The 27,696-nt window shown below is 40.6% G+C and overlaps 1 protein-coding gene across 2 annotated transcripts in view; it reads left to right on the forward strand.

Annotated features, from left to right (window-relative positions):
• SH3KBP1 (SH3 domain containing kinase binding protein 1) overlaps positions 1 to 27,696 on the forward strand; it is a 308,270-nt gene that overhangs the window by 121,488 nt on the left and 159,086 nt on the right. For both annotated transcript variants that reach the window (XM_087813683.1, XM_016199360.2), the window contains one exon: positions 26,976 to 27,079. In XM_087813683.1, the coding sequence (XP_087669809.1) occupies positions 26,976 to 27,079 (104 nt within the window). The remainder of the gene's footprint in view (positions 1 to 26,975; positions 27,080 to 27,696) is intronic.

Below are 27,696 nucleotides of genomic sequence, written 5' to 3' on the forward strand. Positions count from 1 at the left end.
GCTGAAGAAGTTTGCCCAATTGTGCCCGGTGGTTTTTGCATTTGGGGACATGCCTCACTGTGCAGCAGTGGCGAATGGGTTTAATACCTCAGAATGTGGAATGAGCTAGCCCTCCCGAGGCACCTGCACAAGGTCAAAAGATACCCTATGTTTGATGAAAGCTATTTATAGCCTTGAGAAAGTCCAGGACCATGGAAACATCAGTTTGGGTACTGAATAGTTTCAGTTTTCAGCTTTAACCTTTGCAGATTTCTGCAGAGTTGATTTAAGGAGGTACTGGAATGACTCCATGGGCTTTTCATTTGAGAAAAAGATGTGACTGAAACTGAGAGAGAGAGCAGATCCTCCAGATGGCTTGGTGGTCATCATCTATACATTCCAGGCATCAGGACTGTAAAGACAGTTGTGTCAGCTCCACTCTTGGCCACTTCTCTGGGCTTTACCTGAGTCACAGTGAAGCAGCTTCCTGTTTAAAGCAAGCCTTTCCTAAGGAATAAGAAGTCATTTTTCATTCCAACTTGCAGCATGGCTGTTGTATATCCTAAAGTTATCCCAGACTCAGAATGTTGATAAATTGCAGCTAGAAAATCTGAAAACTTTTCTTGGAGCCAAATGTCATTCTCATGAACAAGACTGAAAAAGGTTGTCTGTTTCCTTCTGAGAGTGATTTATTATTTTGTTTCTTCTATCATTAAAACCATATAGAGAATGATGGGCCCATCTAAATTGTAACATTGCTGTATGGAGGAGTTTTATTTAAAAAACACATACATTCAAACCTTGAGTTTAAGAGAAAAATTGAACAAATGGACATTTTAACAGTTAACAGCAAATACACTAAATAATACTCAAAAATGGGCAAGAGGATTTTGTCCATTTGAATATGGACTCTTTTCTACTTAAATTAAAATGAAATAAGAAATCATTTGGTTTCATCTTTAGATGGGTTTCTGGACCAACTTTACCCATGTGATAGGTTAAATCCCCAGGCTGTAATCAGTACCCTGCTGGCCTATGTAAGGGCCAGCTTCTGTCTCAAGGGTCTAGTTTCCCAGTTTTTACCTTGTTAGTGGACCTCATGGGGAAGCTGCCTCTCACTGAACCCCTCCTGCCGCCTATAATTTTGAACATTGTTCCTTCCTTACTTTTGGGTGGATACAAATGAACATTCACTAGCATGTTTCCAACACCTGCCCTTGTGCTTGATGATGAGGCCAATAGAAAGACTAGAAAAACACCATTCAGCCCTGTCTGCAAGCAGTTCCAGTCTGTTCTGTCACTTGGGGAATGTTGAGAAAGTGCTGCACATTTGCTATCTTTTTTATGGCAAGGTGGGGATATGTTTCTTACTTCTATCATTCTGAATGTGAAGCCACTCCGCAAGTTTCTGGTTGGCTTTATATGTCCTTGTTTCTATTTCCAGTTTATCATGAATTCAGTGTTTGGTAAGTCTCTATTGTATTTTGCACATTTATTATTCTTTGCTATTATTATTATATTATTATTATTGTTATGCTCTCCTGATATAAAATGTATTTTATAATCATCTCTTTAAGTCGCTCTGCTCCTTTGGCATCTGCCTTCCAAAAGATAAACTGCTTTTACCATCTTTATTTAAGGTTTGTTATGCATTTGCATTTTATTGCCCCTTCTAGAGATTAATGCTGAAAGGTGTAATGGTTTAAAAGATGTTATTTGTAACACTGATGCTCTAGCACTGATGCTCTGAGATGAGAGTCAAGCTGAACTGGGGGGGGAGGGTGTTGCTCTCTGAGTTGGGATGTGGATGTGACTTTGATTGTAGAACATTGCTCTGTGGGCTCATTTCTCATGTGTTTTGTCCTTCAAACAGATTTAATTCAAAAGTTTTCCTTAACAGAGGGATCAACAGCTGCTCTGCCTCTGGTAACACACTGTTGCTTTAAAAGTTAGTGCAGAAATTCTTTAGACTTCATTTTGTGTGTGGATGGGTGACACACACATGCCCTTCAACATTTATATGGGCCTAGTGTTTGCTGCACAGAAGGGCTGTCCATTTTGGTCTTCTGCTGGTAACTGTCAGAAGAATTTTATCTGTTTATCTTTCTTTCCCGTACACTTTCAGTCATTCTAATCCCTAAACAGACCTGGCCATACTGACCTCCCTACCTTGTTTCTGCTGAAGGGGAATTTTTTTTTAAACTTTCATTTCTTTAGCATTTTCCTGGCTACTTGGAATAGTCTTCTCAAGGTATCTGTTGACTTGCTCGTTAGAACATGAGTGAGTGTGTGCAAATGTGCACGTGCTAGTGTGGATCCCTCATGTTAGCTCTGAGGCAGTGGCCTGGATCTTGATAGGCAGTTGGCTCTTTGCTTGAAATGAAACTGTAAACAAAGGATGGGAAGAGTGTGTCCTTAATAAAGAAAAGGTCACCTGCTTTGGTTTTCTAGTGCTTTGTTGTTTAAGGTGGATGTGAGATCTGGAGATTTGTTTATACAGAAACAAGACTTTTTTTTTCATTTCAAATTTCCTTTTAGAGAAACAAATGTGAATTACCCCTGGTTAACTAGGAATCTGAAAGTATGATGTGTTGGGTCAGATTTTTCTTCCAGTTTCCAATTCAGCTGTTGATTTTTATCTAAATTGCTGGCTTTTATGGACGACTAGAAGGGTAAGAGTTAAGAGAAGGTATTACAGTTGTGTGCAAGTTCTTGCCTATCACCTGAGCTGACCTTTCCCATGGGGAGATGAAAATAAAACTGGTAATCTGGCAGTGAATGTGGATGGATATAATTTATAGTCCATACATAATACATACATCCATTCAATACATATAGTCCATTCAATAATACATACATCTGTGTAAATGTATCTTTATGGTCTTTTCTCCCCCAAGTGCCCTTTGTTCTTAAAAGTTTGAGAGTAAAGGGACCACGGAGAGGTCATTTAAAGTAACTGATCCCTGACTGCTTTTCTGTTTAAGTTCTGTTGGGAGCCTGTGTAAGGACCAGTAATTGACATTAAAGTATGTTGCCTTTGTTCGTTTTCTTATTTGAGTAGGACTGCCTCTGGGACCTGTGGGTGGTGGTGAAATGGGTGGAAAAAGCCATTCTGAAGTAGTGTTGCTATTGTACATTTTCTGTACATTTTTTATGTGTGGGTCATTGACAAAATTGCTTTTTAGAATTTTTCTTCTATTATCTTTATCTCTTTTCAATCTCTACATCCTGGTTCTAAGACATTAACACTACAGTAATGAGTGTCCCATGGAGCAATTGTTGATTTAGGCTTCCGCTGCATTCCTGCTGGGTTTCCACCCAAGTCCACCCAGAGGACCATTCATGAGGTGGTTTTGTTGTGGTGGCTCCACCTGGTGGCTCTCCTAGGAAACTCCTCCTCCTCCCTTACCTTTTCTTTTTCCCTGGGTGAACCTCCTACAAGATGCCTTTGATTTCTTCTGACTTAGTGTTCCCAATTCATGCAATTCCATCTCAGACTCAGAACTTCTCATATTACACACATTCTCTCTTTTGAAAAAATTATTGAGGTATCATTGGATAATATGATATAAATTTCAGGTTTACAACATTATAACTCAATATCTGTATACTCTATTGCATGCTCACCACTCAAAGTCTAGTTTTCTTCCATCACCATATATTTTACCAATTTGTTTTTATCCAATTTGTTTTTTCCCAACCCCCCTTCCCCTCTGGTAACCACCATTCTGTTGCCTGTATCTATGAATTTGTTTTTGTTTTGTTAGTATGTTTGTTACTTTTTGCTTTTGTATTCCACATATGAGTGAAACCATCAGTTTTTGTCCTTTTCTGACTTATTTCACATAGCACAATACCCTCAAGATCCTTCCATGTTACTGAAAATGGCAATATTTCATCTTTTTATGGTTGAGTAGTATTACATTGTAGATATATGCCACATCTTCTTTATTCATTCATCCATCTTATTCATTCATCCATCCTTGGACACTTAGGTTGTTTCCATGTCTTGGCTATTATAACATACATATTCTCTTTAGCTCCCTTCCTTTCTCTTCTAAAATTTGCTCATTAGGGAAAAAAAAAAAGACAAATTTTAAAAAGAGATTTAAAAAAAGACAAAATTTGTTTATTGAACTCATAGAGTCTGTTCCTCCATCTTTGTTCCACCTGTTACACCTCCACAGACCAGTATCATTGTTGATGAGCATAAAAATGGGACTGCTGCAGGCATGACTCTGGGTGTAGATATTAATTTGGACAGAGTAAAGTATTACACTAAAATCCGTGTAGGTAAGCCAAAATATCCTCCTTAATAGCTCCAAATACCCCTAACTATGTAATTATATGCAGACTTTTGACTGCACAGGAGGTCGTCACCTCTAACCCCCAGTTGATCAAGGGTCAACTTTACTTCTTCATTTCTTGTTGAACCCAGTTTTCCTCAAAGGAGCAGTATTTTATTACTGATGTTTTCAGTAGTCAGCAGGTGGTGAAATAAAAAGGCAACTGACTTCATTGGCTTTATTATTGTTTGTCAGTTCTCTACAGGAAGCCCCTTCTTGTCTGGGCATGAGCTGCCCCTTCTGCCCCTCTCTGGGTATACCACCGAGCCTAAGTATTCTTGATAAATAAAAATGTTTCTTTAATTTTTTTTAATTAATGACATTACAGATGTGCTTTCTTTTAGCTACATTTCAGGTTAATCTGGGAACTTAATCACCACTTATGACTTTGATTCTATTGGAAAAAGCATGCAGAGTTCCACACACTGTGCATAACCTCCTTGTAAATTTGACTTCCTATTTTGTTTTTTATATTGCTGGCATGAAACCTTAGGTACTCTTTAAAAGTCAGAGAGTCATTCCCAGTTGACTGGAGTTTTCTCATGTTGCAGAGGAATTTATGATTCATGTGGTACAGAATGCTGGAATCGTACAAGTTCTATATAATACACCAGGCTCCAAGGATAGTGCTGAGTTCAAGCACATAGCACCGTTGTATACCGTGTTTATTTTCACCAGTCCTGAGTTGGACTTCTGTGTCCCCAAATTTGTCTGTGTAAGGCATGTTCTAAAAGTGATACTATTTGTATATTTTCATCAGAGAGGAGGCTCTGCAACAAGTATGGCACACACAGATAGAAGCCAGGCCAACATGTCTCAGTGTGTGTTGCATGGAATTATAGCCCTGCAAAATATTCCACAGAAGAGGGATAGAGAGAGAGAGAGATAAGGAGACAAAGAGGGAGAGAAAATTGGCTCTCTGAACAAATAAATTTTGGCTACAGCTGCACACACTAACACCCTCTTAAAGACTGATAAGCACATTAGCATATTGCAGGCTCTCAGATGTCCAGCAGTAAGGAAACCTGTTTATCTTTGATTACCGAGCCACATTTTACTGAATACTAGTTAGAGCTCTGCTTTGGGATGTGCTGGGCTTTAAAATGCAGGGCAAGATCCTATCTATGCGCCTCTGAGATCATCTTCGACCTTGTACAGGGAATATTAAAATGAGTGGAGATGATGGTGTTGGCACCACAAAAAATGACTGATGGTGCTTCTAAACCTTGTGGCTGTGGAAACACAAGTTAGATGGTGCTAGGAGAATATTACCTGGATCTAAAACTTGAAAGCCAGTCCTTTGGGTAGTTTTTCAAGTAACAAGCTGGAAGGGATTTTCCCCCTTGATCATTTCTTGGATCCTTGGGTCTAAGAGGTGTCTCCCTGAGCTGGGCTTTAGCAGGAAAAATGGACTGATCCAGCTGACCCAGTGAATGACAAGGCCAGGCCAACCTGGGACTTGGGTCAGGATGGAACCTGGGATTCCAGGGGCAGATTTTATAGTGATGACAAAATGGTAGGCCCACATACTCAAGCAGTCCCATTGCCTTCTCTATCTGTTTTGGTTGAAGAGTGAGGAATCTTAGCTTTTCTTGATACCATTAAATCTCTGAATGTACATAAAGAAGACCTTTGTTCACTCTCTTCCCCCATTAGTCAAACAGCCACCATTTAAAAAATTTATTTTTATTTTTTAAAATATATCTTTATTGATTTCAGAGAGAGGAAGGGAGAGGGAGAGACAGAAACATCAACGATGAGAGAGTCGTGACTGATTAGCTGCCTCCTGCACACCCCTGACTGGGGATCGAACCTGCGACCTGGGCATGTGCCCTGACCGGGAATCAAACTGTGATCTCCTGGATCCTAGGTCAATGCCCAACCGCTGAGCCACGCCCTGCTGGGCACAGGCCACCATTTTAGAGTTCTGAATCCCTGAGGTGGCTGAGGTCCCTGATGGTCGCCCAACCTTCGACCTGATGCAGGGACCCACTGGTCAATATGCCAGGCAAAAAGACATGGAGCCTCTCCCCAGGGGACATGAAAGGACACCCCTCTGATCTGGGGGACTGATCTTTGTTAAGGACCACTGGGATCTTCCCTTCCAAAGGGAACTTGTTCTGGATAGAGAGCTGGTAGGTTAATGAGAGGTATTGTACTGAGACAGCAGCTGTCCTCCTGTGTAGAAAGCCCTGGAAAAGGGGCCTTTTCTCTATAGTTTTCTGTTTCTTCGAATTATGCTTATTGGTCTAGCATCACAGCCTGGTCCCCCTGATGCTACTTGCAGCCTTAGCTTAGTCTTTGGACTCACAGCTTTTTATACTTGTGAGGCCCTGGGACTGTTGTGCCCTGAACAACAAGAACATTTCATGGCATACCTCCCTAACCCATGGTCAGGCTGACAGTGGACCCAGCTGCAAGGCCAGGTGGGCTGCCCTCCTTGCCCCCAACCAGGGAAGGACAAAGACCACAGCCAGAATCTCTCAGTGTGTGTGCACATGTGTGAGGAAGAACATTTGGGAAGGGCTAGGCTGCTTGTTCCATTTGTTTCTCTGGAGACCTAAATAAGCTGTTGGCAGATTCCAGACCCCACTTCTGCTGCACCCTCAAAGATTCTGTGGGACTTTAGGCAAGTCTCATGCTCTGTAAAATAAGGAGACAACTCTCATTAATTCCCTCAAGAAAATTGTAAGGATAAAATTAAGAAAAGAAAGTTAGTTTGCGGGCAGAGGCTGGTAATAGAGTGAAGTAGGGTAGGGTGTCATTCCCTGAATACAGTAGTAGTTGTTAATGGTAAACTTCTAGTAAGAAGCATTGGAAAGAAATTACAGATTTATGGAAAATAATAATAAAGTGTTTTCATGAAACAACCAGTGATCGTGCCTGTGGAGCATTCTCAAAGACAGACCATATGCTAGGCTACAAAAGAAATCTCAATAAATTTAGAAGGATTAAAATCATACAAAGTATGTTCTCCAAATAAAGTAAAATTAAATTAGAAATCAACAACAGAAGGAAATTTGGGAAGTTCACAAATACATGGAAATGAAGCAACATACTCCTAAATAACCAGTGGGTCAAAGAAGAATCCACAAGGGAAAGTTTTAAAGACCTTGAGATGAATGAAAATGAAAGCACAATATCCAGAAATTTACTGCATGCAGCTAAAGCAGTGCTTAGAGTGAAACTTATAGCTGCAAATGCCTATATTTTAAAAAAGCATCTGAAATCAATACCCAGATTTTCTCTTTTTCCCCCTGCTTTAGTGACATATAATTGGCATATAACATGTGTAAGTTTAAGGTATACATTTTGATGATTTGATATGTGTATATATTGCAAAATGATTACCACAATAAGGTTAGTAACACATCCTTAACCTCACATAATTACCAGTTGGTGTTTTTTAGTTGTTGTGGTGAGAACATAAAAAGTTTTTCTCTGACTTATTTCACTTAGCATAATGTACTCCAGTGGCAAATGGCAGGATTTCCTTTTTATGGCTGAGTAATATTCCTCTGTGTGTATATGTATCACAATTTCTTTATCCATCATTTGTCGATGGACACTTAGGTTGTTCCATGTATTGGCTATTGTGAATAATGCTGCCGTGAACACGGGTGTGCAGATATCTCTTTGAGATAGCAATTTCATTTTCTTTGGGTATATATCCAGAAGCAGGTTTGTCTATAGTCAACTTTTTACCCTAAGAAACTAGAAAAAGAAGGGTAAACTAAACTCAAAGCAAGCAGAAAGAAGAAAATAATAAAGATTAGAGTGGAAATGAACAAAATAGAGAATTATAAAACAGTTCAGAAACCAAAAGTTGGCTCTTTGAAATGGTCACCAAAGTTGATGAACTTTAGCTACACTAATCAAAAAAGAAGAGGAGATTTAAAGAACTAATAGGAGGAATTAAAAATTAAAAGGATTATAAGGTAATACTATGAACAACATATACATTGCTGGTGGGAATGTAAAATGGTGCACCTGCTTTGGAAAACAGTGTGTCAGTTCCTCAAAAAGTTAAGTATCGAGTTACCATATGACCCAGCATTCCACACCCAAGAGAAATGAATACGTATGTCCACATATAAATTTGTACACAGATGTTCATAGCAGCATGATTCATAATAGCCAAAACATGGAAACAACCCAAATGTCCACCAGCTGATGAATAGATGAACAAAATTTGGTTTATTCATACAATGGAATATTATCTGACAATAAAAAGGAATGAATACCAATACATGCTACAGCGTGATCGGATGAGCCTTGAAAACATTATACTAAATGAAAGCAGCCAGACACAAAGCTCACACTTTGTATGATGCTCTTTATATGACATGTCCAGAATAGACAGATCCCTGGAGACAGAAAGCGATTAGCATTTGCCCAGAACTGGGTATGGGAATGGAAAGTGAGTGCTAATGGACATGAGGTTTCTTTTTGGGGTGATGGAAATATTCTAAAATTAGATAGTTGTGATGGTTGCATAATTCTGTAAATATATAAAAACCATTTAATTGTATACTTAAAATGGGTGAATTTTATGGTACATAAATTATATCTCCATAAAGCTGTTTAAAAAAAGATCACCACACAAATTGGTGTTAAAATGCAGTGTCTGGCTGTGCTTGTCTGTCTGTCTCTCTCTTTCTCTTTTGCCGCTACTCACTCCCAGCTGAGGGACAGGATGTGACATTCCGTTTATTCAAGTTTTTAAAATTATATATCTCTCAGTGAAGCTTTATATTTTTCTTTATTCAATCAGTTGCCTAGGAGATAGCGAGTCTGAGGGATCAAAAAGACACTGTTTTGCTGGGGATGACCTAAATATTAGATAATTGATTTGAGAAGGGTAGAGGACTGACTATGGCATTCTATTGTTCATTTCTTGAGAAAAAATGAGATTCCCTCTAAATCAAGAGCCAAACCTCTTACAATCTAAATTCTGTGCTTCATGGAGCCTTGCTGGAAAGGGAAGATTCCATTTATGGTTCCAATTTTTCTTGCCATTGTCAGAAACTCTGTGTTGGCTATTTTTTCTCATCAATCTTTATCTGCAACTCTGATGATTTCTTTAGGAAAGAGTCTTAAATGTGGTATTACCAGGCAAAAGCATGTGTATATTTTATGGGACTTTTAGTTATTATTATCAAATTGATTTCTTGAAGGCTTGCACCAATTTGTACCACCACCAAAAGTGGTTAGAGTGCTTATTAGTGTTTTAAGCTTGAATTTCTTTGATTAATAGAGTGCTTGACCATTTTTCTGTCAATTGTTGGTATTCTTTGCTCTTATATTGAGATCTTTATATTTTTTTACTGATAAGTGTATGATTCCTTTGTCATTTATGGCAAATTGCTCTTCCCAGTTTGTTGGCTTTTTATTTTGTTTACAATTGGTTTTGATGTACAGAAATAGTACATTTTTATGCAGATTAGTATATTTATGTTTTCTTTTACGATTTCTCTGAATAAATCCTCACCTAAATTTTCTTCTTCTGTATGCTGGCTTCATTTTTTTCTATTTCTTTAAAAAAAATTTTTTTATTGTTGACAGTATTATAGATGTCCCCCATTCTCCCTACTTTGCCCCCCCTCCACCCAGCCCCGCCCCCCCAGGTCTTCACCACACTATTGTCTGAGTCCGTGGGTTGTACATGTCTGTATAAAAGTGCTTTGGTTAATCTCTTCCTGTTCCTTCCACCCATTCCCCTCTGAGATCTGTCAGTCTGTTCCATGCATCTATGTATTGGCTTCATTTTCTACTTCTAATTTTTAATCTATAGGGAATTTTGATGTACAGTATGGGATTACTATGCAAATTGGCTTTTATTTTGAAATAGTCACCTCATTTATCATATAATGTTATTATATATAAGTGCCTTTTTTGGGACTTTTGATTCTGTGCCATTAATTTGTCTCACTATTTTTGTATCAAGGTAGTTATCTATTGTAGCTTTATAATACATTTTAATATATAGCATGGCTTTTGTCCTAATTATCATCACTCTTCATTTCCCGAAATGTTTTAGCTATTCTCACTTGTTTATTCTAAAATCATGTTACCAAGTTTTTAAAAATTCCACTGGGATTTGGATTTGAATTACTTTAAAATTATAAGTCGATTTCCAAAGAATTGACATTTTCCCAGCCTTTTTTTTTTTTTTAAAGTTTTGTTTTGTGTCATCAAACTGTCTCTATATACAAGTGCATAACTGAAAACCTTTCTCCCCCTTGCTCCTCCTCCCAAAACATCACAGTGAACCAAATATTGCAAATATATCACCAAAATCAAACATGTATCTCCCTTCTGAATTCTAAAGAGCTAATTCTAGTGATCCAGGGACATAGGTTTGCTTACTCTGTTAAGTGTCAGTATGGTTTTATTTGTGCAGTCCTGCTTATTCCTTTAATGTTACTCCTACATAGATTGAGGTTATTGTTGGCTTTAGTAAATAGGATGTTTTTTCCCCTCATATTTTTTCCTATTGCTGATCCACAGATGAATTTTTCTGCTATAATAGCCCTTTGTGGAATGCTCTTGTTAATTACAAAGTGTATCCCTTTAATACTAGGAGAATTCTTAGTGCTTATCAGTCACTAGCTTTCAGAAGGTGGTGAAGTGGAATTGACAGAATGTTATATTTAAATAAGATGCTTTATAAACAAAAATTCCTTAACTTGGATAGAACTTTACAATTTATATAGAGAGACTGAAAGACTCTTTCGCTTCTTAGAATAACCCTGTGTAGGGTAGTAGTAGAAGTATCATTATCAGCGTATTTTAAATATAAGGAAACTGAGGTGGGAAGAAGTGAAAAGTGACTTACCCAAGGTACCAATAAAGGCAGGCATAGAAGGTCTGTCTTTTGCTATCTTCATCTTACAAAAATATCTGCACTAATACAATAATAGTGTCAGAGAAGCCCTAGTGAATGGCTGATAGTAAATGATTATTTTTGGACACTTGTGGCTGCATCATTCTGTTAATACACTTATATTCCTCTTTTTGTGTATATGTGTGTGCGTGCACGTGAGCACACATGTTTAGATTTTGATTTTCTGTACTTGATTGTAATCTCCCTGAAGGAAGAGGCCACATTGTATTCATCTTGGAACCAACTTCAGTTATTGGATGGAAGTATGTACTTTTGCTCAAACATTCTAACTCTGTTGAAAACAAGTTGCCAAAACGAAAACTACCAAAGGGAGAATGTGCTTACTAAATTCTATATTTAGGGAGAAGCTGCTGAAATTCTGTGATTCCAAGAACTTCTCTTTGGTTACTGAGTGCTGAGGGAGAGAGGAAACTTATTAAGTGTCTGTTTTGGAAAGTGGATCATGACAGTAAGTACTGACTCTAGCTCTAGGCCTGATAAAGGGCCATTAGTAGAGAGTGAGAAAGTGAACTACATTTCCAAAGGAGGAAATTTGAACCAGATCTTGAGTAACAAGACTGAAAATAGAATTAAGTTATAAGGGCAACTATGTTTGCGAGAAGACTCTTTTCATGTTTCCTGTTATAACATGAGATACAAGTGGGAGAATATATCCAGGACGAGGGCAGGTTTAGAGTTTATGTGATTATATTAATCTGTATTTGACTTTATACCCTTCTGAAAGGCTTTCTAAGTGAAAATATATAGAGTTCAGTTTATTTTACATATAGCAATCTATTTAATCTTCTTTTGTTGGAGTCCACAGGCCAGACTTAGCCTTTTTTTCTTCTTCCTGGGCTTCTCACTCTGTAATAAATATTTGCGTGTTCATCGTCGCCATCATCAGAGCCAGGGAGAGAAACTGAAGATATTAATCAAAAGAGATGGTTGGATTATGTGACTGTGTGTTAATTTTGCTTGTCAGGAACCCACTATTTTGAGTTACCAGTGATTAGTATAGTGTTTTCATATTTCAGTTTAAGTAAAATCTGCCTCTGGCTGAAGGTGCTGGAACTCTGGAACAGGGAGCCCTCCTCCCCCTCACTCGCTCTTGCTTCCCCCACTCCCCTTCCCTTGTTGGGAGGGCCCACTTGGATGCATTCTTCACTATTGTCATTCCTTACAAAGGAAAATCGAATAACGTTTGCTATTGAGTTTTCTCCTTATTCCTTTTAACCCTTTTCTAGGCCATGGTTTTTGACAGATTAAAGCAAACAAATAAACACAAGCATACTGTTAATAGTGATCTTTTTAAAAAACATCGTTTAGGGGAAAATTATACCAGTTGTTTTACGTTTAACTTTTAAAAGGTTTTAAAGCAACTCTTTGATAACATCAGTGGGAATAGTTTGTTTTGAGAAGAAATTAGCTTCCTTTGTAATTTATTTTTTACTAAATCATTGAGATAAGACCCCTGAAGTTATGTACAAGTGTAAAAGTAACCAAGTTATTGGTATGGCTGACATTGTGTAGACAGGGACAAGCAAACCAAGATGGGCCAGGAATGGAAATTGTATTTCTATTTTATACATATATTTACACTTAAAAAGATACTTTACACTCTCCTCCTAAGCTTTGGACTTAGAGCTCTGATCTTCTTTCACAGAGTTCGTGTGTAATTCACAGTAATGTTTAAGAGCCTCCTTTCCTCTTTCCTTTCTTCTTTCCCTCTCCCCCTGGCTCCCTCTCAATCTCTCTCTCAGCGATGCCTTACTCTTTAAGCCCCATTCCATTCTGCAACATGTGTATGTATATATGTGCATATGTTATGTGTGTGTCAGTAGCTCTTATTTACATCATACAGGCTTGACAGGAACAACATGGATCATTGAAATGCAGGGATGACCCACAGAAACCTTTCTGCAGTTTAACTATCAATCTTTCATTCGAAAGGCTTATGTAGGATGTTGTTTCACTATTCTCACTTCCTACTGTCCTCTCAGGTGGAGGTGTTAATACATTTTAAAAATAATCAAACCTAGGTGGCAAGAAGGAAAAGAGGAAGAGAAGCAAGAATCAGTTGGGTGGTTCCACAGGATCAATTTCTTCTCTCTTGACATCTTCATAAATTATGAACTTTATCGATCTATTCATATTGATGTATGAACCCCTTCTGTGAAAAGCCCAAGTTGAAGTGGAAAATGGAAAGTAATCATTTATTAGAGCTGACGAATGTCAGCTTTGTACAGAAACAAAACAAACAAAAGCACACAGGCCCGAATGGTCTCCCTTTCAATCTTTAGATTGCATATGGCCAGAGGCAGCTAGGCCTTGGTAACCAGCACCATTTGATAGCAGTTGACAAATATCCTGTCTATTTTCAGTGGCTTAGAACTTGCCTGGAAGTTTGTTGAGGCTGGAAAACCATTTATATTCCTTTTCTCATACTTCTGCCTAGGATGATTCAGAAACTGGGGACTCATGGGACATACATATAAATCCCAGCTCTATCAGCCAGTAACCAACTTGGGAAGATCATTTCACTTTTTGAAGCATCAGTTTCTTCATCTGTAGGTTGAAACATTGATTGAGAAGTTTCTAGTATTTTTTAATCCACAGACCCTTTCTAAAAGTTTTTCTCCATTTGGATGACAAATTCCTGTATATTCATTAGCACACAACTGATTCTACAGATTAGAGTCACAGTGCTACTTATGTATAGTCCTGCAAAGTATTTTAATCTGTGTACCCTCTTTTTTGCCATTAAGCCTTTTGGAATACAGAAAAGCATAAAGATCCCACTCTTGTCTTTTTTTAAAAAGAATAGTTTATTGATTTTTAGATAGAAAAGAAGGGAGAGAAACATCGATGTGAGAGTGCAACATTGATTTCGCTGCCTTCTGCACATTCCCCACCGGGGGATCGAGCCCACAACCTGGGCATGTGCCCTGACCAGGAATTGAACCAGCAGCCTTTCAGTGCATGGGACAATGCCCAACCAACTGAGCCACACAGGCCAGGCCCACTCTTGTCTTTTAAACTCTTTCCAGGATCCCTAGGAAGGAATAGTGGGGTTCATTCTCATACTGCCTACAGCCCATTTCTTGCTCCTACAGCCAGCAAACATTTGCTGAGTGAACCAGGTTCCCACATGACCTGTCAGAAGCTTCTGGAGAGCTTTAGAGGATTCTGGTTCTTTGCTGAGAAAACTCCGTGGTGATTTTTTGAGTAATGAATTTTAAACAGTGTTTCTGCCTTTGGTAAACCACCCATTCTTACCTATTGCACAGCAGTGTGGCTTCTTTACTGCACAAGTTTGGCAGGGTAGTGAGATGTGGTTCACTTTACATTCAGCTCAGCATGCTGCAGCATCTTACCTTCCCCAAAGACTTTTCATATCATCTCCATGTTTATTTCAGTGAACGTGGGATACAACCATTCATGATAAATTGGATTGAATTGCAATCTCTTGGTGCCAATCACATCCTGCCAACCTTGTTAGATGATACCTGAAGACTGCTAGCTAAGTGAAGTGTTTCTTTTAACATGTTTAATATTTGAAAATAAAGTTTTAATAAAGATATATAAAAAGGAATCAAGAAGGGACTTGAACAGATACCTGTACACCCATGTTCATCACAGTATTATTTAGAGTAGGCAAAAGGTAGAGGTATTATTCAGCTTTAAAAAGGAAGAAGTTCTGACATGTTACAACATGGATGAACCTGAGGACGTTATGCCAAGTGAAATAAACCAGCCACAAAAGGACAAATGCTGTATGATCCCACTTATGTGAGATGCCTAGAATAGTCAAATTCATTGAGACAGAAAGTAGTGGCATGGTTGCCAGGGGCTAGGGGGAGGGGAATTGGAAGTTCATGTTTAATGGGCATGGAGTTTCAGTTTGGGAAAATGGAAAAATTCTGTAAATGAATGGTAGTGATGGTTGTACAATGATGAGAATGTTCTTAATGCCACTGTACTGTATACTTAAAAGTGGTTAAAATGGTTAAGTTTTACGTTATGTATGTTTCACTACAATAAAAAAGGGATCAAGAATAATATGACAAATACCCAATGCCCTTCTACCCACCATCAGCTAAGAAATTTTAAACATTAACAATTATAGTTGACATGCCACGTGTTACCCTGTCTCACTTGCATTGTGTGTTTTTTGAAAAGTGAAGAATGACTTGGGAAAGAGAATTCTATGTTGGGAGAGCTTTCTTTCTGCTTTATTTTCCATTTGCACTTGTTAGTTAAAGATAAACAGACAAAAAGAAGGAGGTGAACCTCTTCTTTAAGTTTAGTGTTTTTAGAAACTTCTGAAAAGAAATGTCTAGAAACTTTTGTTAACCATTTGGACCTTGGTGAACATGGAGAAACGGTCAAGAGAAATAACACTTAACTTACCAGGAAAGAAGAATGATACAGTATACTTGCAGCCTTTATCCTCATGGAGTGTGCATTTTAAACATTTTTGAGGACCCACTGTATGCCAGGCATTATTTTGTCACTTATCAGTTGCCAGAATAATGCTGCATAATAAGCAACCACTAAGCCTCAGTGGTATACTACCATAAGCATTTATTGCTTCTGAATCTGGGATCAGCTGGAAGCTAACTGGGTGGCATTTTCTGATTTTGACTGGGCTTTCTCGGTGTCTAGAGGTCAGCTGGCATTTATCTTGAGCTCAGGTGCGTGCCTGGGGTGACTCAAATGCTCCAGCTGGCTAGCTTGAGCATGTTTGCATGGTAATGGTGGACATGCAACAGAGCGAGTGGAAACATCAGTTCTTGTGGGGCCACAAAACTGGGAGAAGAGTTAGGGCCTGAATGCGGTCTGTGGTACACCTGACTCTGTGCAGACTACTGTAGTAGAGACATCTAGGCCATCCTCTAACAACCCTGAGAAGACAGTCGCATTATCCTCATTGTGTAGTTGGAAAAACAGACTCAGAGAGGTACTATGAACTATCTAGGGGTATACTTCTAATACTTCTAGTGAGCAGGGTAGTTTGGTCTGTCAGACCTCTTTTTCTGTGCTGCCTCTGTCCAGTGCCTCCAAGCATGTTGGATTACCGTCTCTTTCTGGAAACATCTGCTTTGCCTTCTGTGACTCTGTATTTGCTCCCTCACCCCCACTCTTCTTCTTTCTCTATTTTATTTTCCTGACTCCTCTTTCCCACCTTCTTAAATGCAAGCTGTTTTATGTCTTTGGCATCTTCTGTTGTATCTGCTTGCTCCTGGGCTCAGCCAATGTCACAAAGTATACAAACCCCCAAACCTAACCTCTGGGCCAGACTGCCCTCCTTGCTTTCCTCAACCCTCACCTCCACTCGCAGATACTGTGCTGGCTAGTGGGCTCTTGGCTGCAAGTCAGAAATAGTCTTGCGCAGTAGTCCAGGGGCCAGGAAGGCTCCTCGGGGCCCAGGTTTCTTCTCTCTCTGCCCAGCCTCTCAGTTGGCTTCACACCGTGGCCAGCTAGTGGGCCTATGGGCTTCCCTGATTACATCCCATGGGGCAAGGATAGGGGGCTTCTTTTTTTTGAGAGTCCCCGGCAGACTTCTTTGCCTCACATTGTGCCACCCTGGCTTAGGGCTGCCTGCCCATCCCTGAACCCATCCCTGGCCTGGCCTGGCTCGGCTCAGGTTTGGTGCTCTGTGGTAGAGTGGCTAATGGGAGGCAACTGTTATGTCCTCAACTGTCCCCATGTAATTGAGCAGCAGACTCTCCCACCTGTCAGACTTCTACTCCTTCTCTGTTCTGCTTCCCAACCTTCAGTTCTTCCCATTAACTCTTCAGGGTCATTTGTAATTCTTCCTTCTCCATCCCCTTCATCATTTCTTTGTTTGTTGTTCTTTCCCTTGTTTTTGAGATCATTACTAAAGGACTGTTCTGGCCTGGGCTCTGGGCAACCTTTTAGTAACCTACAAGGAGGCTAGCTTAGCTGCTGCCCACAGGAGTCTAGGAATGTCATCCAGATGGTATGGGTGGGGTGAGGAGAGCAGTTATGTACTGGGTGCTGTGCTCTCCTGCAGTGGCGGTGATGGGGTCACCTAGACTAACCCTGCATCAGAGGCAGCTCTCAGGAAGGTGCCTGGGAAGGGGTTGCTTCTAAGCTGATGATTCAACCTTAGCAATGTTTCTTGCTCTTCCTTAAAAAAAAATCATCCCCCCGGGCCAGTGTGGTTCAGTGGTTGAGTGTCACAGTTCAATTACTGGTCAGGGCACAGCCAGGGTTGCAGACTTGATCCCCAGTAGGGGGTGTGCAAAAGGCAGCCAATCGATGATCCTCTCTCATCATCGATGTTTCTGTCTCTCTCTCCCTCTCCCTTCCTCTCTCTGAAATCAATAAAAAAAATATTTTAAAAAATTACCCCTGGTCTCTGATTTGGACCCTTTATTACTCCTTCCTATAGATCGGAGGATGACAAACCACAGCCCATGGGCCAAATTCTGTACTGTGTGTTTTTGTAAATAAAGTTTTATTGGCACACAGCCACACCTGTTCATTTACATATTATCTATGCCTGCTTTGCCACTGCAACAGCAGAGTTAAGTAGTTGCCACAGAAACTATATGGTCCTCAAAGCCTAACATATGTACTCTCTGGCCCTTTAGGGAAAGTTTGCCAAACCCTGCTGTAGAAGAGTAGGAAAACTCAATTCTTGCCCTCCAGGAGGTTTCATCCTGCAAAGGAGATTGACTTATATGTAATATATAGAAAAGTTTAAATGAAGCCTGTTGAGGTGAAGATATTTAAATGCTGAGGTGTGTAGCACAGACAAAAATCAGCATTGTTGGAGAGATTCGCGTGCATTTTTTTTACTTTCTCCCCCGCTGCTGTCCTTTCTCCACAAATGACTCTGCATTAATTTTCTTGCCTCAAGATTTCTAGATTGACACTTTCTAGATTTATAATTTTTAAATTTACACTTTTCATGACACTCGGTTCCCTCCCTCTGAGGGGAGAGTAAAGGTGCAGATCAGTTTGGAAAATACAAAGTCTGAGTGTGAGATACCATTTAAAAAAAAAAAAAATGTACCTTTGCTACTCTCTCATACTTGCAAGGAAAATAGGACTTGCTTAAGTAAATGAGAAACATCTTTATTTGCTTGGAACAAGGAGAAAATTTATGCATCACTAACATTTTTGTTCAGAAAAAAGTCTGCTTCAAAACCTTCCCTTACAGGTACCTGGTCCCTTTGCACTGCTCATTCATCTAGAAACCTGTCCTGTTCTGAAGGACACTCTTCTACAGGGGCCTTGGCGATAAAGCCATTTACAGCCCCTAGAGGAAGCCAAGCCCACAGGAATGGGCTTTGTTGTCCTGATGACCACAAAACCGCCCACACAGTGAGATAGCTTTAGTGCCCTGGTGTTGTTTTGACCTCACTGCTCGTTTGTTTTTTTATGAGTTGTACATTTTCTTATAGACTCACCCTGAGTGTTCTTAGACTTATTATCAAAATAATGCTTAGTGTAAAATATTGAAGGAAAGTCATGACATGAAGAGTAACATAAAATTCCTTCCCCTGGTCACACTCCCAGGAGACATGGCTTGTGGTTATATCCTGAGAAGAGCTCCACACATTTACACTAGGATGAACCATAGAAATAGTAGAGATTTGACCACAAAAACGTCAGTGTCAGATGGTACGATCTAATTTAAGCACTCAGTGACGCAGACATATTGGTATTTCAGAAAATACAGATGGGATGATACTGTTTATGCTGTATTGCAAATAGTTCTTTTAGGTTGAAGAGAATATTGGAAATACAACTGTCTCAGTTCATTGAGAGTGACACCATCTTTCATAGGCCATGTGTATGTAGTAGATATCCTATGACTTGACTAACCAGTTCCCTAATCTAAGGACATTTAGGATGATTCTGGTGTTTCACTTTTCTGAATAATGTAGCAGCCAACATTATGCATATATCTTGGCACATTTGGTGTAAGTTATCTGGAGTATAGCTTCTGAAACGTGGAATTTCTGTTTTCTTGATTTAAAAAAATGTTTTTGAAGGATTAGTCAGCTGACTCTGGTCTCAGTTGGACTTGCTGACCTCGGGGTCCTTCATCCTCTACTGAAAGCACAAAGATGGTACCGCAGTGGAAGTCAGGCCACCCCTCCAGACAAATCCTGTGCCGTTATAAACAGTGGTGTTCCTCCCTGTACTCACTGCCCAGCAGGCTCTGGGGACACACAGGCAAGCAATGACAATGCAACTGACTAGGGCTGAGAGAAAGAAGTGTATATAAAGTTATGTGGGTACACAGAAGCCCAAGTGACCTCTTTATCCCTGGCTGGGCATTGGAGGGGATGGGGCTGGAAGTGCATTCTAGAACTTTACTAGCTAGCAAAGGGAGAGAAACTTAGGGCTCTATTGGAGGTGGGACGTTGAGGCAGTGGCAGGTGTCAACCTGCAAATGAGTTGTGCTGACCTTCATGGAAGGGAACATGGGCATTGAATTCAGCTGAGCCAAGATGCCAGATGACGGAGCAAGGCCCTTGTCAGCCAGTGACCCAGGTAATAAGAGGGCACTTGACAAGCAGCCTCCTGAACACTGTGTCACACAGCCATTCGTGGATCAGGACCTATTAAGTTGCCCAATGTGGTTCTTTTGTCATGATGTGCCACTCCAAGGAGTATAAAACATTTCAATGTAGTGTCCAAATGTTATGTTTACTGCTTTATTTTACATATATAATTCCCCCTTGCACCTTTGTGTTTGTTTGCAAACCATAATCTTGGAAGGAGGGATTAGGAGTTAACTTAAAAAAAATTGCTGTGGAACCTGTTTGTCAGTCTGTTGAAGTTGAAGTCTGTGGACCCCTCAGAATAATGTTTGTAAATTAGTAAAATCAAATCCATAGGATAACAAAGGAAACCAGTTATACCAAAATACAGTTTTCAAAATGTTGCAAAAACGTAAATAATGCATATTCTTTATTGATGCACTAATAGCAAGATCCAGCAGCACAGGATCTGGAAGTTATCATGATTTTTAATTAGGGATGAGTGTAAATTATATTTCAAGATAACTGCAGCAACCATGATGTGAAATGAAAGTATCTATGCCTGTGATGGGAAATATATGAAATTCACAGGTGCTGCTAATATCCATGTGGTTCATTGCCTTTATATACAGTGGAAAGAAAGGTCAGCTTTCAGTGAGAGGACAGTAAAAATAAAGATATAATTTTCTTTCCATCCATGTTTAGACCCCCTGAATTCTATCCAGGAACCCCAGTTAAGAACCTCTGCTTTTAGATAAAAAGAAGGAATTGTGGAGATGACAACCCCCATTTGTATCAAGAAAATTCATAAATACCTAGGCTCCCCCCTTCTTTATTCTGATGGGGATGAGAAGGTAGACTATATTACAAATGAGTAAAAATTTAAAAATTATTCTGACTACCTGCAATATAGATTTTTTTCCTCCTTCCTAAAGAGAAGTGTGGAAATTTCTGTCATTCTCTAAATCTCCCTGTAAGGTGACCATTTTTTGGTACTGATTTTCAAAACTGACAAATGCTGGATCTGTTTATGGTACTTCCCCCCTGAGAATTCTCTAAGAATAGGCAAGAGAGGTAGACCCCAGATGAGGGTCTCTAGGATTTTTCTAGACCTTTGTCACAGTTTCTAATATGCATATGCTCACAGGTGCTCCCTCCCTCTCTCCCTCTCCCCATCTTCCCTCTTCCCTCTTCCCTCTTCTTGCTCCCTCCCTGCCTTCCCCCTTAACTTTTAAAGTTAGGGGACTGATAGGTCCATTTGTCAGCAGCAAAGTTTGAGAATGCCTTTAAAAATAGATATGTTAGAGGGAATATGTTGAATAGAAAGGAGAAACCTTGTTTATGCTCAACAAATAACTTATATTTAGAATCTTCCTTCAGGTTTTCCTTTGAAATTCTGTATTCTCATCTCACTTGAATGACTCTGCATGGAGCATTTAAAAGTAGATCAAACAAAACTCTATAAATATGTCGAGTTCTTTTGGGCATTTTTCCCAAATCAGCCTTGCTGAAGCAGAGAAAAGCAAAGTACTTTATGGATGGAGTTTCTCCTCTGAACATCTAGACTGCCTCCCCAGGGAGATGGTGGCCTGGGCAGGGGGAGTCAGGCCAGGAACACAGGGAAACTTTGGAGAAGTGTCCCCTGGGTATGTTCTGCTGTGGGTCAGGTCACAGATTAAGGGGCATGCTGAAAGGCCAAAACCAACCCCTGGGACCAACCTAAGGAAAGGGGGAAATCAGAAGGCCATTTATATACATCGCAGACTTTGTTTTTCAGTGTGGTTCCTTTGGCTGGTGAAAAGAATACTGGTTGAACTAGTATAAATAATTAACAAAGCTGCCTTTTAATATATTCATGAATGTAAAGATGAATGGAAAAAAGGGAGGGAGTCATGGGGCAGCAAACCTTTCAGTAAAGTAGGTCTGTCCCCATCACTCCAATTTTATATGTGAAAAAACTGGCAAAGAGCCATGAAGTAGGCCACATGAGGTGGTCACAATGCCAGGTCCACTGGCTCATCGGAGGTCCAGGATTCTCTGTGTTACCATTGGGGACCACATGGCCATGAGCTGTACAGTCAGGGCGTGTGTGTCCTTTCACACAGCCAATTCACACCCCATTTTTATAACACAGTTGAGGTGGAGAACAATATGATTGGAGGAGTTCTTCATGCCCATGACACCAAAATTATAGATGTGGCTTCTAAGGAAACATCTGGTGACAGTGTTAACAATGAAAATATTCATATGCTGCTTCTCTTTGTGGAAACTCGGTTTATTGAATGGATGGCCCCTTTCTGTATTACGCTGGTAGTAGAAACTCGATTTTTTGGGTGATATGTTAATTGACTGACGTTAAGTTGGCTTTCAGTAGCTGCTTTAAACTGGACGTTAGGCTCTGAAGTTACTTGGACTGGGGAAGAACTAGGTCAGGGATTTGTGTCCCTCCCTCTCTTTCTAAATATGTAGCACTTGGGCTCACCGATGGATTGAGAGTGAGCATTTGTCATAAAGTGGCATCCACATAACCATAATGAGGCATATGTGGGTGCTGGCAAATGAGTCACATTTGGGTTTTTTTGTTTTAATTTTTTAATTTATTGATTTGAGAAAGACAGACGGACAGACATCAGTTTGTTTTTCCACTTATTTATGCATTCATTGGTTGATTCTTTTTTTTAATCCTCACCTGAGGAGATGCCCAGATAGAGGAAGGGAGGGAAGGGGAGAAGGAGGGAGGGAGGAAAGGAGGAAGGGAGGGAGGGAGAGGGGGGGAGGGAGGAGAGAGAGAAAAACATCCATGTGAGAGAAACATTGACTGGTTGCCTCTGCACACGTCCTGACCAGGGATCAAACCCTCAACCTGGGTATGTGGCCTGACCAGGAATTGAACCTGCCACCTTTTGGTGTACGGGATGACGCTCCAACCAACTGAGCCACTTGGTGAGGGCTCATTGGTTGATTCTTGTATTCCTGACCGGAGATCAAACCCGCAACCTTGGCGTATCAGGACGACACTCTAACCAACTGAGCTACTTGGCCAGGGCTCGCATTTTTGATCAAAGTTTGCATGAGAGAGTTGAAAGGTGTAAGAACTGAAGGGGTGGAGACAAGCATATGCATTGACACTCCGAGATAGTTGAAATACAGTGGGATGAGGGCAGTGCTAGAGAAAAACAGTGGTTGTTAGGGGAACCCAGAGAAAGGGCCCTTGTGGCCGAGCATGTGTGCATGTTTGAGTGAGTGAATGAGAGCGAGCTCTGATGTACACAGCTCCCCTCCATTGCCAGGGAGGGACATGGCTGCCTGGGCTGTGTGGTCTGAGGAGCCAGGCCAAGGAAAATGACCTTGGATTGGTAACTGAGAGAGTATTGTGGGGCTCCTTGGGGTTCTCTTATAGTGTGGAGCTTTTTCTGGGCTCCCACCTCCCACTGTCTTTATGGATCATCCATAACCAGTTCAGAGCTCCCTTGTCATTTAACCTGTGACAGTCACCTTTCTGACTGATTCAGTTGTTATTTATTTACTTGGAAAATAAGAACTAACTTTACTATTAATGTCATCGAAAAGTGATCGGAAGGATGTTTCATAATGTAAGATACTTCTCTTAATAGGTGACTATGATGTTTTAAAAAATAGTGTGTTATGTGCCCTTGTAAAAACAAATTGATGTGCAGAAACATTTAAATGAGTCTCTCTTTTCACTCCCCAACCCCTTTTCTAAAAATACCACTGTTACATTGGGATGTACTATTTTCTGTGCTTATACAAGTGTGTTTGGGCACATACACCCTTTCTCTCATTCACTTAGTGGTATCAGGCCCTGAAATATTAGTTGAATGCTGAATGAATTCACTTATTCATTTATAAACATTTGTTGAATGCATACTCTGTGCTAGGTTCTGGGTGATCGGGAGTAAATAAGAGTCCATGGTGGAGGTTATGGAGGGAGGGTGTGTGTGTATGTTTACTATCTTGAGATTATATTGTACATATTATGTGACTTGGTCTTTGAACTTAATGTATTATAGACACCTTTTACACATCAGTACACATAGAGCTGCTTGTTCTATTTAATGGCTGTTTAGCTTCCCACATGATTTATGTAGCCCTTCTCTGTTGGTGGACATTCAGGATGTCTCCTGTGTAGATCTCTGTGCATTTATGCATTTGCTATTAGAAACAGTGCTGCCCTGAACAGTAATATGCATATACCTTTGCCTACTTAAAACAAGCCTTTTCTATCTTTTAAGAGGACTAAATTTAAAATCAAATATATATAATTTCTTGTTCAGATATATATGTTGTCTATATACCTCTTCAAGGAGGGTCAAGACTGGCTAGTAGACATCAACGAAATGCCAGGAGAGGAAAAAATGGAAAATGACATCTTTAAGCTCCCTTAAATTTAAGATAGTTGGAGGCAACTGAAATGCAGTGTCTCCACATCAACAGCTCTCCTGAAGGGGGCTTTAGGTTGGGTAGAACTGGCAAACAAGATTGAAACAGTGGTGTGCAGGAGTTGAGGCCTGGAAGAGCAGCAATCCAGGAGTTTGGCAGTTACCTATGATGGAAAGCCCTGGTGAAGACCTAAGGCTATGTTATGTAGTATTGCAGGAAACAGTTAAGTGCAGATTACAGAGAATTTGGGACAAGATATGAGCTAAATTGGTTTATCCAGCATTGAAGGCAGAGCTCTGAACTCAGGCCAAGGAGATACTGCCACTTACTAGCTCGGTAACCTCGGGTAAGTCACTGAGCCCCAATTTCTGTGTTTGCAAAATGGTTGCTCATTCTGGCTCCTTTATTTTTCTTTTGAACTCATGTAGTTCACAGGATGTGATAAGAGTGATGTGGTATCAGAAGTGCTTTAGAGAAGATCCCAGTGCCAGAGGGAGTAACTGTTTCTGCTTTGGGTCAGATCAGGTGGCCTTTACGACAGCAGCCTCTGGATACCTCCTGTAAGGGCTCTCTTTTCTTAATTCTGTGTGTTGGCAGTGTGCCTCATTGAACTTTATGCCACCTATTGAATAACCTTCTTAGCGGCTTTTTAAGAAATATTGACTAGCCTGGCAGAGTAAGTATGTCATTCTTCCTAATAGCAGACAGGGCTTTATAGAAGTCTGATGCAGAGATTTGGTTCTAGAGAAATTGGATTATTCTGTTCCAGGTCCAGAATCTGCTGGGTTAGCCTTTCCTTGAAGAATACAGTATATCACTCTGTATTTTGCCATGTTGGGTTAGATGCTATTTTTTACAGAGGGTTTTGTGAAGATTGAATTTATATATACCTGTAAGTTTTGTGACTTCAGCTCACACTAGGTCTTTACATGTTATTTTAAGTCAGTTTGGTCAGGACTTTGGTGACTTCTGTGGTTGTGAGTGTTGGGTTTCAGACATTTGTCATGTTTGTTTTGTATTCATATCTGTATCTGCAGAGTTTACTTTTAACATGACATCTAGCAAATAAAGCTCTGAAAGGTTTACAGTAGAACTTCATCTTAAGGGGTATATACAGGGGCAGGGGAGTCACTAGGTGAGGTTATGGGGGCCAAGATTGCTTCGTCATCTAGACTTTCTTAGCTAGAATGAGAACTCTGTATCCTTTATGATGCACAGTGCTTGATTGGTCTTCTGTTGTGTTGGAAGACATGGAATTATGATGGAGTTCTTTACACTGGGGTACACTTCCTGACTTGCTGCCTGGGAAAAGCCAGTTGAGGTGGGCCCTCTGTTCATGGGAGAGCCAGGGCCTCCTTGGGCTGCTCTACTCTGCCTGCTGACAATGCAGTTAGCACCTGGGAATTGGCCTGAGCGCTCAGTGTTTGTTCTCATCAAGATCAGGCTGTTTTTGATTTTGTGCAAAGGGGTGGAGTGTATTCTTGTAGTAGCCAAAGATGTGATTAGACAAGATATTGATTCTGAACTTCTGCCCTCTTCCTTCTGTTCAACTCTGTTCTTCCTTAGTGAGGTTCAGGCAGAGAGAAATGGAACATAGAGAACTAGGCCACTGGCTTTTGAAAAATATTGATCAGTGAGCACATCAGATGTAGCAAAGACCTTTCTTTTGTGTGATATTCTGCTGCATGGGGCCCTTAATGTGGCCTGTGATCACTCCTGTAGGGATTTGCTTTCTCAGGGAAAAGATTAGAAAAGAAAAAGAATCCCTGTAGGCAGTGTCCAAAAATAATACAAGCATTTCTAAATGTTTCCTTGAAGTTGATGATCCCTTTGGTTTTCTAGGCCGTGTGGTGGCAGGAAGGAATGATATGAGGTAGTCAGCTTTAAGCGACAAACTTCTGAGCAATGCTGGTCTCAGTTTCTCTCTCCTAGTCACCTATGCCCCATTTGGGCCTCCACTGCTATTTGTCTCTCTGCCCCTGATCCCACCCACCCACCACACATACCACAGGCATATTCTTTCTCCCCACAATGCATGTCTGTGGTGTGGATAATTGTGTCTGTATTTGAACCAGCTATAAGTCAGGGAGGGCCTCCCAGTGGGGCCACACTGGGTGAGTGAGATGCTATAAACTAGAGTGCCTTCTGGTCAAGTGAAGTGTGGTCCTGGCTTTTATCTTGATTTGCCTGGGTTGGTTCTGTATAAGCAGACAGGGATCCTGCTAATGGGTCCCCTGGGAACAGAGAGAAGAGGACAGAAGTGGATTTGTTGAACCCCTGGGGGGCGTTTGAAATGGCACCAGGAGCAGCCTGAAATCTAATCAGCCTTTGCTTATCAGGCCTGAGTTCCAGCATGTTGAAAGGGTGATGATTAGTGAGAAAAAGGCCAAGATAGTTTATCTTTTCCTTTGCACATTGGGGAAAAATTTCCTCTGCCTTGCTAGCATTAGAAGCAGACCATTCTTTTTACTCTACCACATCACATCAGCTCTCATTAAAAATCAACAGAGCAAATATAAAGCCCCATCCATGGAAAACCATTTAAGGCAACACTGTGCTCCAGCGCTTTGGGGTGGGGTTTTTCCTTTTGCACCAACAAATTGGTTTCTCATATCCATGCCTTTCTGACCCAGCAGCTTTTAAAAGACCAAGAAGCATTGCTCTGCTTTCTACTGCCTCTCTCTGAGAGACCAGGGCTGCTGTGCCTCTAGCCATGACCCAGAGAGCATATTTGAGACAAGTCAGCTTAATTTGCCTGCATGCCTAGGAAGCCTCTCCTTCAAATCTAATTTTAAGAGAAGTGCTGTATCTAAATATTTTGCTTTTCTCATTTAGGCGAGCGCCGGAGGCGCCGGTGCCAGGTGGCGTTCAGCTACCTGCCCCAGAATGATGATGAGCTGGAGCTGAAAGTTGGTGACATCATAGAGGTGGTAGGAGAGGTAAGTGTGCCAGGCAAGTGGGTGTGGTAGCCTCAGGCTGGTTGTCAGAACCCACCCATGACTGGTTGGTCTTGCTATGGTGTATGTTAAAACTCAAAGAGACCTTAAACGTCATCTAGTTGAAATTCTTCTTAGAGGAAAAGGGTTCATAGAGAGGAATGACACCAAGCCTGCTGGGGGCAGATGTGGGACCACTTAAAACCATTGTCTTTCTAACACAGTGTGCTAGGTACCTCTGAAATTCCAACCCAATGCCTTCAATTGCTTTTCTCATCTGCTTCAATTGCTAGTAGCCTCTGGATATCCATAAGTGCTCCTGATCTAGAGATGTCTAGAGGATGGATTCAGTATTCATTGTGGGGGACACTGTGCATTCAGAAGGAAGGAAAAGAAGTGGTATTCATGGAAGACCTAGTGTGTGCCATGTATGACAAGGTTCTTCACACACTGGCTCGTTGGCTCATCACAACCACTTTCTTTTGTAGATGAGGAATGAGGCTCAGGAGACTCTACAAGAGGCAGGGCTGAGGGTTGACGCCAGGTCTACTTGGCTGGAGACCTTATACTTCCCACTGCACCACTGTCCCTTGTTTCCGATTGGACCTGGGTACTCGGAG

This window comes from Miniopterus natalensis, chromosome X, assembly GCF_054644295.1.
Source record: "Miniopterus natalensis isolate mMinNat1 chromosome X, mMinNat1.hap1, whole genome shotgun sequence".
Classification (NCBI taxonomy): Eukaryota; Metazoa; Chordata; class Mammalia; order Chiroptera; family Miniopteridae; genus Miniopterus; species Miniopterus natalensis.